Source organism: Centruroides vittatus, unplaced genomic scaffold (assembly GCF_030686945.1).
Source record: "Centruroides vittatus isolate TY-2023 unplaced genomic scaffold, ASM3068694v2 contig_879, whole genome shotgun sequence".
Classification (NCBI taxonomy): Eukaryota; Metazoa; Arthropoda; class Arachnida; order Scorpiones; family Buthidae; genus Centruroides; species Centruroides vittatus.
Genome location: NW_027122571.1, coordinates 371,669 through 389,073, shown reverse-complemented (window position 1 = coordinate 389,073; position 17,405 = coordinate 371,669). Strand labels below are relative to the sequence as shown.

The following is a 17,405-nucleotide window of genomic DNA, read 5'->3' as shown; positions in this document are numbered from 1 at the left end:
ATTTACAAATGATATTTTCAAATTTTGTGTAGCAGATGGCAGAGTTTAATAAGGTTTTAACTCTATCTTCTCTATTGTAAATATGAATAACGATATTTCCGAGTCTAATAAGCATTTTACTCGAAGAATTTTTTAAAACCATTATTCATAACTATAAGAAATAAAATTGTGTTTAATAATTTTGTGGGACTTATTTTTATATAAATAAACTTGTTACAATTAAGGTATAACTAAACTTTTAATGTTGATATATTCATAGTCTATTTACTACCTTATATTTTGATATTAAATTTGATATTTAACATTAACACAAGAATTTCTTTAAAATTTGATAAATATGAAATTAATTCCAATTTAAAATTTGTTTAAATTTTCGTTATTAGTATTATTTTATTACGTTTAATGTTCCTAAATATGCTTCCTTTTGGCGTCAATTCGATTTATGCAAGAGAAAATCGAGGAAATAAGGAATGGTTTAGTTTTACCAAAAATTCATTAATCTTCACTGCAGAATCAAACTGCAAACTGCACATAACTCGTAATTTTACGGTTTTATTAACTTGCGAAAAAGTTTATCGTTTGCTTCTTGTTTCATTGCTGTAAAACAATAACGATTCGTTCAATACAAACCGTAATGCGACATCGCGAGCTTGAAGAATACTATGCATGTATATGCTTATAAAGAATACTGTTGCTTTTATTTCTTTTGGATTGGCCAATATTTTATTTCACTAGATCGTTCAGTTAATATATAATGCATCTAAAATCTCCAAATGTAGCCTAATTCCCCAAAGTGCCAGTTGCAGGAGAATCAGTTTCTCTCTCTAAACATCACTTAAAGCAAGAGCTATTATCAAGATTCAAATCATAACATATATATGTTATGATTTGAAAAGTTATATTATATATAAAATTATATATAATATAACTTTTATGTTTTCTGTTAATTTATAACATTACTAGTTTATGTAATTAGTTAAGTAATTTATAGATAATTGTCAATTTTTTACTGACACAACTGTTATACATGTGATTTTCTTTTTTAAAGCTGAATCTTATGATTTGAAAGAAGCTTGAAATCATCGATCATGGTGATCGTCACGAGAGTAAGTAATTTTAATAACATATAATTAAGCTATAATTAAGTTTAAATTGCATATTAGTGCCATTTTCGTCATTTTAAAGAGAAAAATAGTAATAATAGTGTACTAGATTTAATGAACACATTATATTTTGTAATTTTAAAAATGAAAAATTTGTCTATTATTTATTTATTCGTTGTGAATTAGAAAACCTTAATGTGTAGAAAAAATGCCCAGATTTAGTAACTGATCTATTTTCGCGAATACATTGAAATCTGTATGATTTATATCTCGACAATAAAAATTCCTTATTTTCATATTTATCAGTATATTATAATGATTACTTACCTGAAAGACAAGTTCACTAATTACTACCTTATCTGAATGCATAAGTATTTGAAGATACAGTTTTTATTATAGAATAGTAGTTTCAACGTATTCGCTAATTTAAATATAACTTAGACAAGGCATATGGTAATTACACCTGCTTATTGTTGTTATGGACAGGTTTTTTTTTCATATTTGAGCAAAGAATAAAATCGTATCGCGATACATTGTGATATTTTTTTTATAACTGGATTTTTATTTGCGTGAAATGCATTTAATCATTAGTCAAATTGCAGTATATAGATATCAAGTTTTTGCTTTTATATATTTAAATATACAATCCATTGTTTAATACTTTTACAGTACAATCCCGTATTCAAGGTAATATGGCTAAAGGTATCTCGGATATGAAAAACTTGTATAATATGGAATGTTTAATAAATTATTGAATAAACTGAATTTAGTTTGCATTAACATATATAATGTACTGTACTACTGTACAATGTATTTTTAGTTAGATATATTGAATATATCTAACTAAACATTCAGATCATTAAGTTATGAAGATGGACATGTTTTTGTTGTTTGTTTTTCAACTTTTCAAATTTGTCATCCACAGAAAAACTACGCTTTCCTGTCTGGAATAATTTTTTGTTGACAAAAATCTATGGTCATATAAATTGCTCAAGATCGCATACTTGTTTCTTTGCTTTCTTGACGCAACGGCAGTGAAATATGCAATTTGTAAGGACATATAGTATAGTAAAACTGATCTAAAACGGAACCTGAATAACACAGAAGCTTAGCTAAACGAAAAAAATTCTTCGGAACGGAGCTTTTTTGTATGTTAAATCTTACTATATGCAGGAAACCTGACCATAAGGAAACGGAAGTTTTTGAGTACAAAGAATGTGACTTAACCTGGATAAAGTGGAAAATTAAGATTCTACTTGTAGACAAATAAGTAAAATCGCATCCAGATATAACGGTCATCGCAGAGCATAAACTATATTCGAGAACGATTTCTAATCTGTCAGAGAGACGAAGGTCGTGTAATCACATGACATAAGAACACAAGGTCTTTGTTGGAATTAACCAGGAACAGACTTGAATACTACTATATTTTTTAACTCTCCGCCTCCTGGGCACTGTCTTTTAACAATACGTCGTGGGTTCGGCCAGACCCACAATAGGGCAGCCAACCAAGTAATGGGGGACGGACCCGACATATCTGGAACGTACTGTACTTACCATCCCCTGAAAAATTCTTGAGGTTGCTTGATCCGTCTGAAGTAGTTCCCGAGTCCCCTAGAGCGGTCGGCTGACACCTTAACCGCTCGACCATCCGGCCATCAAAATCAAATACTTTTAATAGTTGAAAACTTTCAAGGATTGAATGAGTTGCTTAGAATTTAGTTCTCGAGAACAAATACTTTATTGTTTTCATGAATTATATTCGTTAACAGGCTAACAGTACTTCCAACTTACTTTGTATAGAGTAGTTCGTAACTACCGGTAACTGACGCCCAGTGTTCGAAAATAAGTTGATCATTATAGAGATTGAAATAAACGATTAATTAGAGTATTAAAATCGAGAAGACAGATTACAGAATAACTTGCTTTCTGTATTACCATAATGTGATTATAATTTCGTACGGCAGAAAAAGATACTACATAGTTTTTGGTATTGGAATTGGAAATAGAATAGTTCTCAATTCTTACACTCGAATACTCTAATTTTTAGTTGGAAGCACTTTGAATTACTTGGAATTAAGTCTAATAATAATATTTTTTACGTACCGGTATGTAAAAATGATTTTACTATAAAAAATAAACTACTCTGTGACATTTATATGGTGTAGTTTAAAAATAAAAAGAATTAAAATATTAAAACATACTCAAAGCGGGAAAATAATTCGGTACTGTGCGATTCCTGTTTACACGGGTTTTTATTGTAATTAAAAATAAATACAATATTTTCAAATCTAGAAAAGAATTGAACTGGTATAACCTACACTCTATTATGAAAAATTATTTTCAAGACCAAACATCGGTCATACACGCTAATGGCACAGTACAGCAATTAAATATTATTGGGAATAAATTATACTTTATAACAATACGTTGTGTGTTTATTCATGTTTAACTTAAACTCGGGTTTGTGTCATTAACACTCAAAAATCGAAAACGAAACTTTCTATGGTGCGCTCTGTTCGCGATTATCATTCGAATCTTGAATTTATAATAAAGTTCGTGTGAATTAATAATAAATTTAATTAATTAATTAATTAACAATAAAAAAAATCAATTTCACACGAAGGTTGCAAATACATTTTCGATGTTATTTTTGATTCCTTTGATCGTAGCTGTCTTTCTGTTGTTTTGTGAATGTTTGTGCTAATAAATTATCATAATTCAACATCATACTTATGGGTTAAAAGGACGCCAGTCGGAAATTGCGATCAAAATCGCGTTTTTGAATGAAATTATCCAAATAACAATAGAATACTTGGTAATAATTTGGTTGATAATAATTATGATAGTTTATTAGAATAGGTTAGGTTAGGTTAGAACGTGCGTCCCCACTGTTTCTTCTGTTTGCTGGAATCAGAGACGTGATATCAATAATCCCAAACATTGTATTTTTTGTAGATATCATGTTTTGCATATTGCTACTATTAAGAGTTTATTGATGTTTTTGGGTAATAAAAAAAAAGCAAAATCATGATTAGTAATTGAAGTTTAATGATTAGTAATTGAAGTAATTGAATCATGAAGTAATTGAATTTATTCAAAACTAATTTAACGGTAGTAAAATTAAAGAGATTTTTGAATAAATTCTAACTTTTAGTCATTTGTGCCATGTGATGCAAACTTTTCTGCAGCACTTTAGACAAATTAGATTGTTATGTTTGATACACTAGTAGAAAATTTTCCTGTTCCTTGCAAGAACAGGAAAATTTCAGGAAGACCTATTCCAAGTGTTTATCTTGCAAATAAACACTTGATAGGGCTTTCTCTTCTCAAGCTTGTTGTTCAAAACTTGATCATCTCCAGCAGCAATATTTTCATATTCTGGTATTTAATAAAATGGAATTTTTGGTTAACTGGATTTTCATAATTGCAAAACTTAAGTAAGCTTTTGATGATTTACAAGTAATTGTATCCATAATAAGGAGTTCAAAAATTAAGAAAAAGCTTATCATGAAGCAACAAAAGTAACAATTGAAAACTATATAAAGTACAAATATAAAACATCCAGTCTTACATATCTTTGCATTCAATACATAATACAAAACACCTGATCAGTAAGATCATGTTTTTAAAAAGCTGTATGTATCTTGAAACAATCAATCATAAACTGAACAGTAACATGTGCATAATGTAGGGAAGTGGTTGATATTAAGGTGTCATGAAAAGGCAAGACAAAACTTGAACAGTTCTGCCACATTGTAGCATAATGTAACAATGTTCTCACAGACAGATGTTTCTGTTTAGAGGATAAAATAGACTAAAGAATAGGTGACAGCAGGCCCGCAATAAGCGGGCAGCACGTCCAGGGGCCGGCAAATTGATATTGCTGGCAAGCTCAGCATAGGTAGTTGTAGTTAAACAGGGACGGCATAATCGGTATTGCACATGGGTGCTCAAACAACTAGCGGCGCTGCTGGGTGACAACATTTTGATGTTGCTGAGAGTGAAATATCATCAAATCTGGAATTTCTGGAATGGAAATCTTTCAGAAATCTTTGGGAATTGACAAGCTCCTTAGTTTAATCATCAATGCAGTACACATAATATATGCTTTCACTTTCATCATGCAAACTTAGGCTACTGTTACATTTTTTACACTTGGACTGTAACTAATAGGCCTATTGCTGGTTGGAAAATAGAAAAATATTAATTAAAATTTTCTCAGCTTGACCTGTATTCCCCAATGATTTGTTCCTGGCTGCAAGACTGACTTTCTCCATATCAACAATGAAGGATAGTCTTATCATATTATCCTGAAAGTGTTGGTTGAGTGTCTGGGTCAGACACTATTAACTTTTATTGATTAAGCTAAAACATCTTAACCCAACAAGGTGACAGCCAAGCTTTAACATCATGGATTTTGTTGAAATTTTAATACATTTTGGTACATTCCTTCCACTAATGCATGGTAATGTAACATGTGTCAATAAGAAGTAGTTTAGGAGAAATCATTGTTTAAACTTTTCCATGTGCATTATATATAATAACTATCTCCTTCTTAAATTACTGGAGTAATCAAATAAAAACAAAACCTTTCAATACCATTTAAGGTATTTAAGGTTTTGTTTTTATTTTATTATATATAGAGTTTTATAAACAAATCATAATAAAGTACAGTCTGACCGACCCAGGAAGACACTGCCCCTTAGGCAAGGGACTATTTACTGACCATTGGCAGAGGTAAAGGTGCATCATGTGACTGGTCAGCATAGTTTAACCCTGCCACCTCTCCCATGTCAACCAAATGCTAGCTGACTCATGCTACACTCACCCCTATGAATGATTAGTAAGTAGTGTTGCCACCTTTACAAAATCGCTGACCTGGACAGCAGGTCAGGTTTGTTGGAACAGAAGTTCCTGATGCATGCGCAATGTCATTTTACAATGCAAAGAATAACGTGCATGCCGATTCTAAATCAGTTACAGTTAGGGACTAGGGACTTGTGTAGGAGTAATGTGTGTAACCAAAAGTAAGAAAGAAAGAACAGATAATTTAGCTATGAATAAAGAATCGACACACACCGGAGTAATATACAAATAATCCTTCGAAAAAACCTTTAACCGGCGTGAATTATGATTAATTATCCAAGTTAATGTTTTTGGATCCCTCCTGGGTCCGAAAACGTTAGCTTGGACAATTAATCATAACTCATGCCGATTAAAGGTTTTCTTGAAGGATTATTTGTAGATAATTCAGCTCCATAGAAGATGTGTATGGACGTACAGGCAAAGAAAAAAAAAGGTCGAGAGGCAGATTGCGCATCACATGCAGCATAGAGTAACATGACAGAATGGCAGATGAGTTTCAGTAAGTGTGAGGTCTTTTGCTGTTCAAATGGTGTAAATTTATAAAAATATCTTGAAGAACTTTGTTTCATTGTAATTTCACAATTTCTACAAAATTCCTGGACAAAATTAATAGTTCACCTGGACAGTGAGTCAATTCCTGGACTGTCCGGGTGAAAACCGGATGGGTGGTAACACTATTAGTAAGGTGGTCCAACACTTAAGCAGAGTACCTTCCTGGGTTAGTCAGACTATAGGTGTGGACCAGTGAATAAAACACCAGATTAAAAACCTCAGCATTATGGGTTTGTCCTGCTTTTTTTCAACTTTTATTTCAAAATTTTTTCTTGAAGTGTGCAATCCAGTGAATTATTGAAAAATATATTTAGCTGAAAAACACTAATTTATAATTATAAAATTAGTTGCATATTTTAAAATCACAACTGTGATTTTAATAATACTTTTAAATTAATACAGCAATAGCAAATCAATACTTTTTCTACAGTTATTTAAGATATGCAAATGATTTCTCATAAACTACTGCTCATTTGCATACTAGTAGGAATTCTGTTAAATTGGCATGGACACTATTTGCTGTTTTGATGGTAAGCACTAATTTTAACCTTTCCTGCAAAGACATTAAATAATACAGCCAAACAATTACTGGATTAAATTGTGCTAAATTACCAATACTAATAATTATTAAATATCAAATAATGTGGTGCTAGTTTAGCATTTGGCTTTAATATAATTATCAGGCTTTGAGATGTTTATATATGGATTTATTAAATACTACTGAAGAACCAATTTTTCAAAAGATTAGAAGCTCCAAAAGTATTTTGGCACAATACCTCAGATGTGTTACCATCAACTTTTGCAGGATTAGTTTAGCCCTACTTTTTTTTTCTCTGAGCAATAAGAGGATCCTTTATCCACACACCATTGGTTTGGCCAGGCCCACAATGGAGGAGAATGGATAGTGAGAGACAAGGCCTGACATATCAAGGTCAATCAGCCAAGAAAAATTTCTGAAAAAATTTATTCCATTTTTCAACATCATTCACACAAAAGAAAATATTTTTATTATAATTACAGTCAAGTCTGTATAAGAAAGCACCCTTGAGATTGCTGTTTCATACTTCCTTATCCAGACTGCTTCCTCACCCAAAATAACAGGATTATTAAGGAAGTTTTTAATGGAAAGTTATTTAAATAGAGTGGAACTCATTTAAATGGACTTCTCCACTGTCTAGTGCTCTGTTAACAGGGATCTCACTAATGTAAAAAATAGGAGAGAAAATCAAGAACACGAGAGTATGTTTTCTTAGGCAAATTGCACCCTTATTCCATTCTCTGTTAAGTAGACAACTTTCCACTGTGTTAGAAATTTTAATCAAGGCTACTTTGTAATTCACACTTACGATATCTGTAAATTTAGTTTTTCATTTAGTAAATAAAAAATTCAATGTATAATATTAAGGTTAATTTTAAATGTTTAATATTTAGTGTTTAATGTTTATTAATGTTTTAACTTAACCATTTGTTTTGTTTTTTTCTGGCTGGATTGTGGTCACCATACAATCACACTTTATTCTCATTGCAAACTATTGCATAAAAATTGTTTCTTTATTTAATACATTGAAGATATTTTTTTTTTCATTATAATTGGTCTTGAAACTGAAATATTTTTGGTATTAATCCGTTTTGAAGTTGAAATGCTACTTACTTTTAATTAGATAAGCATTGACTTATTTTATATTTAATCATAATAAAAGTTCAATAATTTTATAGTGATCATATGCACAATTTTCTTTAATTCATTTTATAATTTTGTGGCATATAATTAAATAATCATTACAATTTATGTACAAAATTTAAATAGTAAGTCAAATATAATTACAAAATAATTGTATATAAATATTTATATACATTTAGTGCAAACAAAGTGAAAATTAGTTATTGGTGTTAAAATACAATTAGGCCTAAATCTTAATATAAACAAATGATATTTTTATAAATGAATGTCTTGATATTTTATCATGTCTTCATTGGGAGTAACATAAAGTAACTGAAAGAAAATAAAAGAAATTTAAAATGTGTTCCATTTAAATTTTGTGTTAACACATGTAATGTCCATCTTATAAAAATTTATAACAGTACAGTTATAAATTTTTATATCTTCTGAAATATAAGTACATTCCTCAAAAAAGTTATGCATGGTATTTCCAAAATTACCATGCAGCCACATGGTCATGTGTTAGCTTTTATTTTATGTAATATATTAAAAAAGTTTGATATGATGCCGGTTATTGGATAATTTACATGTGAATTTTAAACACTTATGCTATCATTTTTTTTTGCCAATTAACAATTACTGTTATTAATAATGATAGCATGTAAGAAATATTTTACTGATTTGTTTATTTAATTTCAGTTATTTTCACTGAAATAGTTGATTACTTAGCCGTACTAGAATAATATAATGTATTAATTGGTCTGACAATTTGAATGTATCTACTTCTGAATGCTCAATGTATTATTATTTACATGTACAAATTTCAGATATTGTTAAATATTTGTATGGTTTGTTGGATAGAACAAATTTTTAAGATTTTGTGGAATTTTAAGGTTTATTAATACTAGATTATAATCAAAATAAAAAAAAAATTATTGAAATTTGTATGAATTAGTGGATATTCTGTTGAATTTATATATCATAAGTTATCTTTCTGTTTTAGTTTAATATTTATTTTTTGTAAATTGTATTGTAATTTTTTCAAAATTATTGTTTTTATGTAACAGAAAAATTTAGTAATCGTACCCAAAAGAATGTTAATAGTTCTTCAACAAATAATGAAAAAAATAGGCATTGCTTTTAATGGAGCACAAAAAATCACTAGATTAAGCAAAATTGAATATTCTATGTAAATAAGAGAGATATTTATTCAAAATCTTTGAGAAACCTTTTAAAAATAATTTATTAGAAGAAAATGGTACAAAAATTTTTGCAGGTGCGTTTTGTAATATATTGAAGGAACAGTTGAAGCTGTTACATCAATAAATACCTATGTAAGTAAAACTGACATAAGAAATTATAGATGAAAATGGTTAGATTTACCTTAGGTATACAAAATGGCAGCTCATCTTTGATTCCAGCAAACAGAAGAAAGGAAACAGTGGGGACGCACGTTCTAACCTAACCTATTCTAATAATTTGGTTGGTAATAATTATGGTAATTTATTAGAATAGGTTAGGTTAGGTTAGGTTAGAACGTGCGTCCCCACTGTTTCCTTTCTTCTGTTTGCTGGAATCAAAGACGAGCCATCATTTTGTCTACCTAAGGTAAATCTAACCATGAAAACATTTGCATGTATTATAAAAATTGCTGGATAGGTTTTAAAAGTTTTTAATTCATCTATCTAATATTTTTAATATGGTAATTTGAAAAATTTCAATGGTAAATTATTTTCATATATAAATGCTGGTAGAATTTGCATTATTTTAAAGTAAAACAGAAAAATCTAGGATATTGTTTATCAAGGTAATATAAACTTTTTGTTTTTTAAATGATTATTGATACTAATATTATGAATAAAAGTAAATGTATTAAAATCAACTTTTTAATATACAGTTTATAGTTACTAAGATATTTATTATGTTTTTTAATATAATATACAGAATTGTATAACATAAAATAACAACAACAAGTACATGTTATGCTTATTGAAAGCTAATAAGTTGGGTAAATCATAAATAAAATTAAAAATAACAATTATATATTTTTATTTTTGAATTTTTCAGAATACAGTTTGTTCAGCAATGCTGACAAAATGTTTTCAAAATATTTCTTGATGAATATTTCCATTATAAAATTATATATTTATAAAAAAATATCTAAATTAATTCTAATTTTGTTAATTTTTATTTGGATTCCAAATATCTCCATTGTTAGATTTTAGTTTAGTCTTTTAATATATGAAATGTAGATTCATCAACAGACTAAACAAGTTTTTGAGGTAACATACATAATTTAGTTGATATGTACTGACTGTTGCTGTTAACAGCAAAGAAAGTAATCAGTTCAGCTTATGTGAATTTAATATAGAAATTGAAAATATTAACTACTGGTACATAAAATCTGTAGAATCTATTATTGTAGCTCTATATTCCTTCAGCTTTTATTTGTTTCATTTTCTTTGTGATTTAAGTAAAAAAAAAATATTTATTTTGAAAAATTATTTACGGATATAGTTAAAACCATAGACAGTGCTAGAATGGGATGCTGTGTTTTATCCATAAAATCTACTAAATAAAACATTGACGACATTCAAGTGAAAGTTTTAGCACATTCGTATGAGTTATGTTTTTAGATTGTCTGTTGTTATATTCATTTAAATTATATATATGGCATATTAATTTCAAAATGCTAACATCTCTTTATAAGTCCATTCTATGTCATTACTATTAGTGCTGTAACTAGATTTTCATTTTCTCTGTGCAAGATTACATTTTTGACTCTGCCTTTTGTTTTTTTTTTTTTTTTTTTTTTTTTTGGAAAAGATAAAAATGAAAAACAGATATGATAGAAATTGTCAGTTAACTTTAACTAAAGACATTACAAAATCAGCTCCCATGGTGGCAAAATTTAAAATTTAAAAATGAAAATATAATAGTGATCTTTTTATACTCTGTTTCAAGATGCCCTTTTATCCTGAGCCTATGCCTGCATACCCATTGCATCTGCCTAGTTAGGGCACTGATTATTATAAATTTAACATCATCTCAATTTATATAAAATAACAACTGAATCTATTAACTTTTAATGTACTGTGTATAAATTTTTAAAATTAGAAGTGCAATTCAATTTTTGGTAAAATTTATAATAGTGTATCAGCAATACTTGAAAAACAGGATTCAGTTAAGTTTAAATAATGTAATGATACCAGTGTAAATAACAAATTTTACTAAATAATAACAAACATTTTTGGTGATTTTTAAATAATCATCATCAGGTTAAAATAGTAGTCGAACATATATATGAAAATTCAAATGTCACTTTAAACAAAATAGAATAATTATTTCATTGGTGGAAAGCACAGATATCAAAAATGGAATAACCAGATAATTTTTAAAATAAGACTTAAAATTATAGGTGTTATGCTAGTTACGCTACCCGGACCTTCAGTCCAATCGCCTCCTCCAGTATATATAAGCTAACACGACGACCATTGACGGTCATTACAATGCCGGCTGGGGACACATCAAGTGCCCACGTCCTCCCAAGGTGACCGTCAATGGTCGTCGTGTTAGCTTATATATACTGGAGGAGGCGATCGGACTGAAGGTCCAGGTAGTGTAACTGGTAACGTGTCTGCACGGATAACAGAAGTTGCAGGTTCGAGTCTCGCTTTGGGCCGATTTCTTTTCCTCCAGTTCCAAATTATTAAAATTATTTATTTAATTTAATTATAATTATTAAGTTTAGTAAGAGATGGTGCCTAACGCCAAGCTCTAGTGCCAAATTGTCTTATTAATTATTTATTTATTATAGCCAACTCTAGCCCGATAATTCGGCTCTTGTGGATGTATAGCTTTGTAACGGGTTAGTCGTTATTTATTTAGATTCAGATTGGTCCAGTTCCTAATGGGGTTTATTAGATTTGCTTACTTTGAGAAATATTTGTACAGTATATCATTTTCAGTTGCAAACATCACTAATGCTGTGGTCAGCAGGCCCTTTTGGATAGAAGAAATGGGCTCCTTGATAGAATGTTAAAAGATCTAGCTGTTGTATGATATAGATCCATTTCTTATTGAATATGTTGTCCATAATGGAGATAGAATACATCCCAGATGACACTTGCCTGTCTTTGGCATTTCATTATAAAGAGAATACAGTTGGGTTTCTCTTGTAGGAGATGCTAAGTTAGTTTATTCTTGCCATTTGTTTGTAAATCTTTGAAAGATGTTGGCTTTGTGGATTTTAGATTCGTTCTTTTCAGATGTGAAACCCAATTGATATTTAAGGATGAGATTTTTGACAAGGGTTAAAGGGTACCCATGTTGTTTTGCAATGTGTATGATGTACTTTAGTTCAATATCTCTGTCGATGATATTGGTAGATGGGTGAAAGCTCTTTTGACTGGAGTTCTGTAACCAGACGTTTTAACTGGATAACGGTCACTAGATTCTGATGGAATGAAAGGTATGTATGAATGATGTACAGTACATATACTTCTGAATGAAGCAAGTCTACTATACCTAATTAGGAACCAGATCAATCTGAAACATTTGGAAGAACTCAAAATTTACAAAGCTACTTTTTTCAGAACACTGCAATAAATTACAAAGATACTGAGACATTCTCTAAGGCAGGGGTTTCCAGCTTTTTTCATGTACCGACCCCTTTGAAGAAATTTTTTTTCATTGACCCTCTTAAATAAATATATACTTTATTATTTAATACATTTTTTGTATTTGTAAAATTTTGAAAATGTAAAATTTCTTATAAAAATATTTTCAAGATTTTTTTAAATGATTATAATTACTGAATAATTAAACAATATTAAAATATTTTATATACATATGCAATATGTATTTAATTTGTTCGTCGACCCCTTTCAAACTTTCATTGATCCCTATGGGAAACCTTACTCTAAAGCATAAAGGTCCATCTTTGAAGTACACCTATAATTTTAAACCTTATTTTTTTAAAATATCTGGTTATGTCATTGTTGACATCAGCACTTTCCAGTAATGAAATAATTATTTCATTTTGTTTAAAGTGACACTTGAATTTTCATATATATATATATATATATATATATATTGTGTGTGTGTGTGTTTGACTACTATTTTAATCTGATGATGATTTAAAAATTGTTGAAAACATTTGTTTTTGTTATTATTTAGTAAAGTATATTATTTGCTGGATATTAATGGTATAATTTTGTTATTTAGAGAGTATCATCTCTTTACAAAAAAAATTGCTTGATTTGTATGTTTTAACATTTTTGGAACCCTTGATTATTATTTTGAGTTTCAGTTACAGTTAACAAATTGTTGACAAAGAATGCAAATTTAAGTAATTTCAAATAATATGATGATAAATTTTTTCAATTCACATGTTGTAATAGTTCACAAAACAGAATTTCATAAAATTAAGATGGTGATATAAATTAAAATTTTTAAATGAAACTAAATTAATATTGTATTTATATAATATTGTCATTATAGCAATCTTTTCTAGTAAAATAAGATTATAAAAGCATTAATGCCAGCATGAAAATTTGCTAAAAGATATATTTAATTTCAGTATTATCAATTACAAGAGTAAGAATATATTATTAGAGATTGTGAAAATTATAAAAATAGTATCAGACATAGTCAGTTAAATAATTAAAATAATTAATAACTAAGTGGTATTTAACCCTCACTGTATAAAAATTTAATATATAAATATTTTGAAATATGAAATATCATATCTGTAATAATATGCTCTAAATTTTTTAATATGTATACAATGTAAATTGATAAATATTAATATTTATCAGTTTATCAATGTTTAATTTAAATTTAGATTCCTTGATTATAGTTCTTACCTAACTAATAAAAAAATATATATTAAAAGAAAAATTACAAAATACTATCACATTAGATTATATAAACAAATCTGGCTAAAATTTTTAGAAGTTATTAAAAAGGTTTGTTAGAATGTAATGTACAGAAAATGACAATTCATCCCAAAAGCATTTTGTTCTTTTATGAGGATTTGCCATCTTCACAATAGTTTGAGGTTCTGTATAGTTTAAGGCAATACCATCCATAAGCCAAAGTATACATACTCAAAGGGAAATGCATAAAAATTACATATTTAGGTAATTCAAATGAAATGTGTGATGAGACACCATTCACTGAAATTGTGAGCATACTGAAATGGCTAACATTAGCTTCAATTTACTATGGTATGAAGTGATATAGTTCAGTGGCACACCCAGAGGGGGGGCCAAGAGACCCTGACTCCCTTCAAAGAAAAAGGAAAGAAACACTAAAAGTTTTCCAAAAATTGTTTACTAATTAATATTTCTTTTTTCATTTATATTGTGCCAGCTATATGTATATGAGAATGTTTGTTTGTTTATTCTCTATGCACGCCTAGACTGTTTGACCAATTGCTACGAAACTTGGCAGTTATGTTCAAATATTTCTAACTTAGATAGTGTCATACATCCCACCCCAAATTATTGATTGGATTTCTATATATCAGTTAATTTATTTCTACATTGATTGCTGGCTTTCCATGGAGTGCCATCTATTGGCAAAACATTTAACAAAATAATTAACTAAATATAATTCTTACAAAAAAGGATATAATTTTAAAATATATTATATACACTGAATTATTGTGACAATGGCATTGTGCAAAATAGATGTGCCATTGCACCATTACTGTGACAGGTAGCACATAGTGCTTGCTTGTGTTAAGTATAATAGTGTTTTGCCCCTGTATCATACTTTTCCTGTTTGCAATAGAGCCATGATACTTATGTATCTAACTCCATTTAGGGGGAAATTTTTGAATTGAAATAATGTGACTTTCAGTACAAATCAGAAGTTCATATATAGTTAGTCTTATCCTCTTTTTCTTATGATTTCCTTGTCTAGTCTTGACTTTCATCAATGTAACTCCATTTTCAAGATTAAGGAAAGACAGAGACAGAAGGACAACAGTGGGAATTTATAGGTCTACAATTTTTTCAAATTGCAGCCCAATAAGTATCCTCCAGTAACCAAGTGGGTAAAACCACTGAACACCAGTAGTCTGTTGTGGGTTTGCACATGGCCGACAGACTGGCTACATGGAATTTTCTGGGTTTTCTTCACATTTGTAACTCTTAAAGTGGGGCCAGCTTTACATAAAAGTCTTTTTGGGATGCATCCTCCTTGGCAGATCTCTCATGTGTTGCATTGCCATAACAAAACAAACCAAACAAATTCTAATAATTTTTCTATAAATGCAATAACAGACATACATAACTACCATAAAACTCGAATATCACACCCCTGACCCTGATTTCATCTCTGTTATTAACTCATAAATCCATTTCCCCAAACTTCTTTCACTAATACTGCTTAAAAATGATCTAACATTCAGCCAAGTTAATGTACAGTACATGCAATGATTTTAAGACACAAAGTAGAGCTCAGTCTTTTTCTATCTATGCCAGTGTTCATTTTTCATATTTATTATCACGGTGACATTGCTTCATTCAAAATGTCCTGTAGTTGTAGTCTCTATAATGTTTACTTTATTCACATACTGAGTCTTATTGTCAAATCTACTTCCACTATTCTTATGCCACAACTTTCAAAAACTTTACTTAGTTGTTTTTTCTGAGCTTTGCTTTTTCAACCTGGTTTCACCAGTATTTTTATGGGATCACGTAAAAGCAATTCTTGCATTTTTTACAAGATTTTTTTATTTAACAAGTCTTATAAGAAGTCTTTCGGAAGCTAAGGTTAGCGACTTCGATCACATGCGGAGCTGTCAAAACCTATCCAGCATGGATCACTTTTCAAATATTAATAGTAGACCAATATTAATTAGTAGCCGTTGACCCATCCTCTCTCCTGGGAGGAGGACAACTACTACTTTGGTTGAATTAATTTCAACCCCTTTCTGCAACAGTCCCTTTTTCCTATCAGACCAGTGGTATGATGGCATTCAAATGGGAAAATTACATAATACCCGAGGCTACCAGCCAGCATGAAATGTTTTAAGTGGTTTTTAAGGGTGCTGAGTTAAAATATTTGATCAATTTTTAACAAAATTTGATTGGTTGGCAGATTACCATTTAATATTCATCTGTGAATGAAAAAGTTTGTTAGTGCTAAATTTAAAAAAAATCTTAAAATCATCTTGAAAAACTTAAGATATCGTATTTTCAATTGCTGTCTACTTGACCAATGAAATTGTGTCATTTCATACCATTTGAGTATTGCAATAAACATGACAATGGTAGACTAAAATAGCTAAACTCTTTATATGGTTTTCATTTTAATATTTGTTATAATATAGTATTTGATTTATATAACTACAAAGGTTATCTTATGTGAGGATTTATCATACCAAGTGACCAATCTAACAGATTTAAAAAATTCTTTAAATTGTATACAGTAGAGGAAGAAAATTTTAAGATGTGTTAGATTGGTCACTTGATGTGATAAGCTCTCACGTAAGGTAATGTTTGTAGTTATATGAATCAAATACTATAATATAATATAATAGAAGGGTTAGAAGTACAAAATAATTTAATAATCTTAAAGTTTGTATTTATTTTTTGCGTGGGCACTGCCGGGCTTACCTTCTAGTGTCTTATATTTCTATACTATTTATGAATTAGCAGTTGCATTAGGTGGGAATTTTATTGAATTTGCATTAAAAAGTTTTTTATTTGAAAAGTTCAACTTGGCTTCTCCAAGATTAAATTCTGAGTGCACTACTGATATGGTTACCAGACTTCCAGATACGGTTGCCATTTGTCCTGTATTGTATGGGACATCATGTATTTTCAGTGCACTATATTATTATCATCATTATTAGTACTAAAGCAATATTCTAATATAATGTAATGAATGTATTGTTAATACATTCATACATTTCAAGGTTTTGATAGTTTGAAGTTGTCTTATTCCTGATCAACTTGAATTATCAAGACTTTACTGTATTACATTATCTTCAAATACAGTCAAACCTGTTTTTATGCAGTCTTTTTTTGTGCGATTTTTTATTTGTGCGGTATAGTTGGCGACTAGTCTCATGCGATTCGTCATGTCTCACGTTGACTTATTATAGCTAAATAAACTTATTATAGCATAAATGAACTTATTATAGTAATATTATTGCATGAATATGCGAAAAATGAAATAATTTATTTTTTAAGTCAACAAAACAC

The 17,405-nt window shown here is 29.2% G+C and overlaps 1 protein-coding gene across 1 annotated transcript in view; it reads left to right on the top strand.

Annotated features, from left to right (window-relative positions):
• Window positions 1-17,405, top strand: part of LOC136983262 (unconventional myosin-VIIa-like) — a 30,585-nt gene that overhangs the window by 12,092 nt on the left and 1,088 nt on the right. Inside the window, exon 2 of the mRNA XM_067279968.1 lies at window positions 1,049-1,106. Within this exon, the coding sequence (XP_067136069.1) occupies window positions 1,089-1,106 (18 nt within the window). The 5' untranslated portion in view covers window positions 1,049-1,088. The remainder of the gene's footprint in view (window positions 1-1,048; window positions 1,107-17,405) is intronic.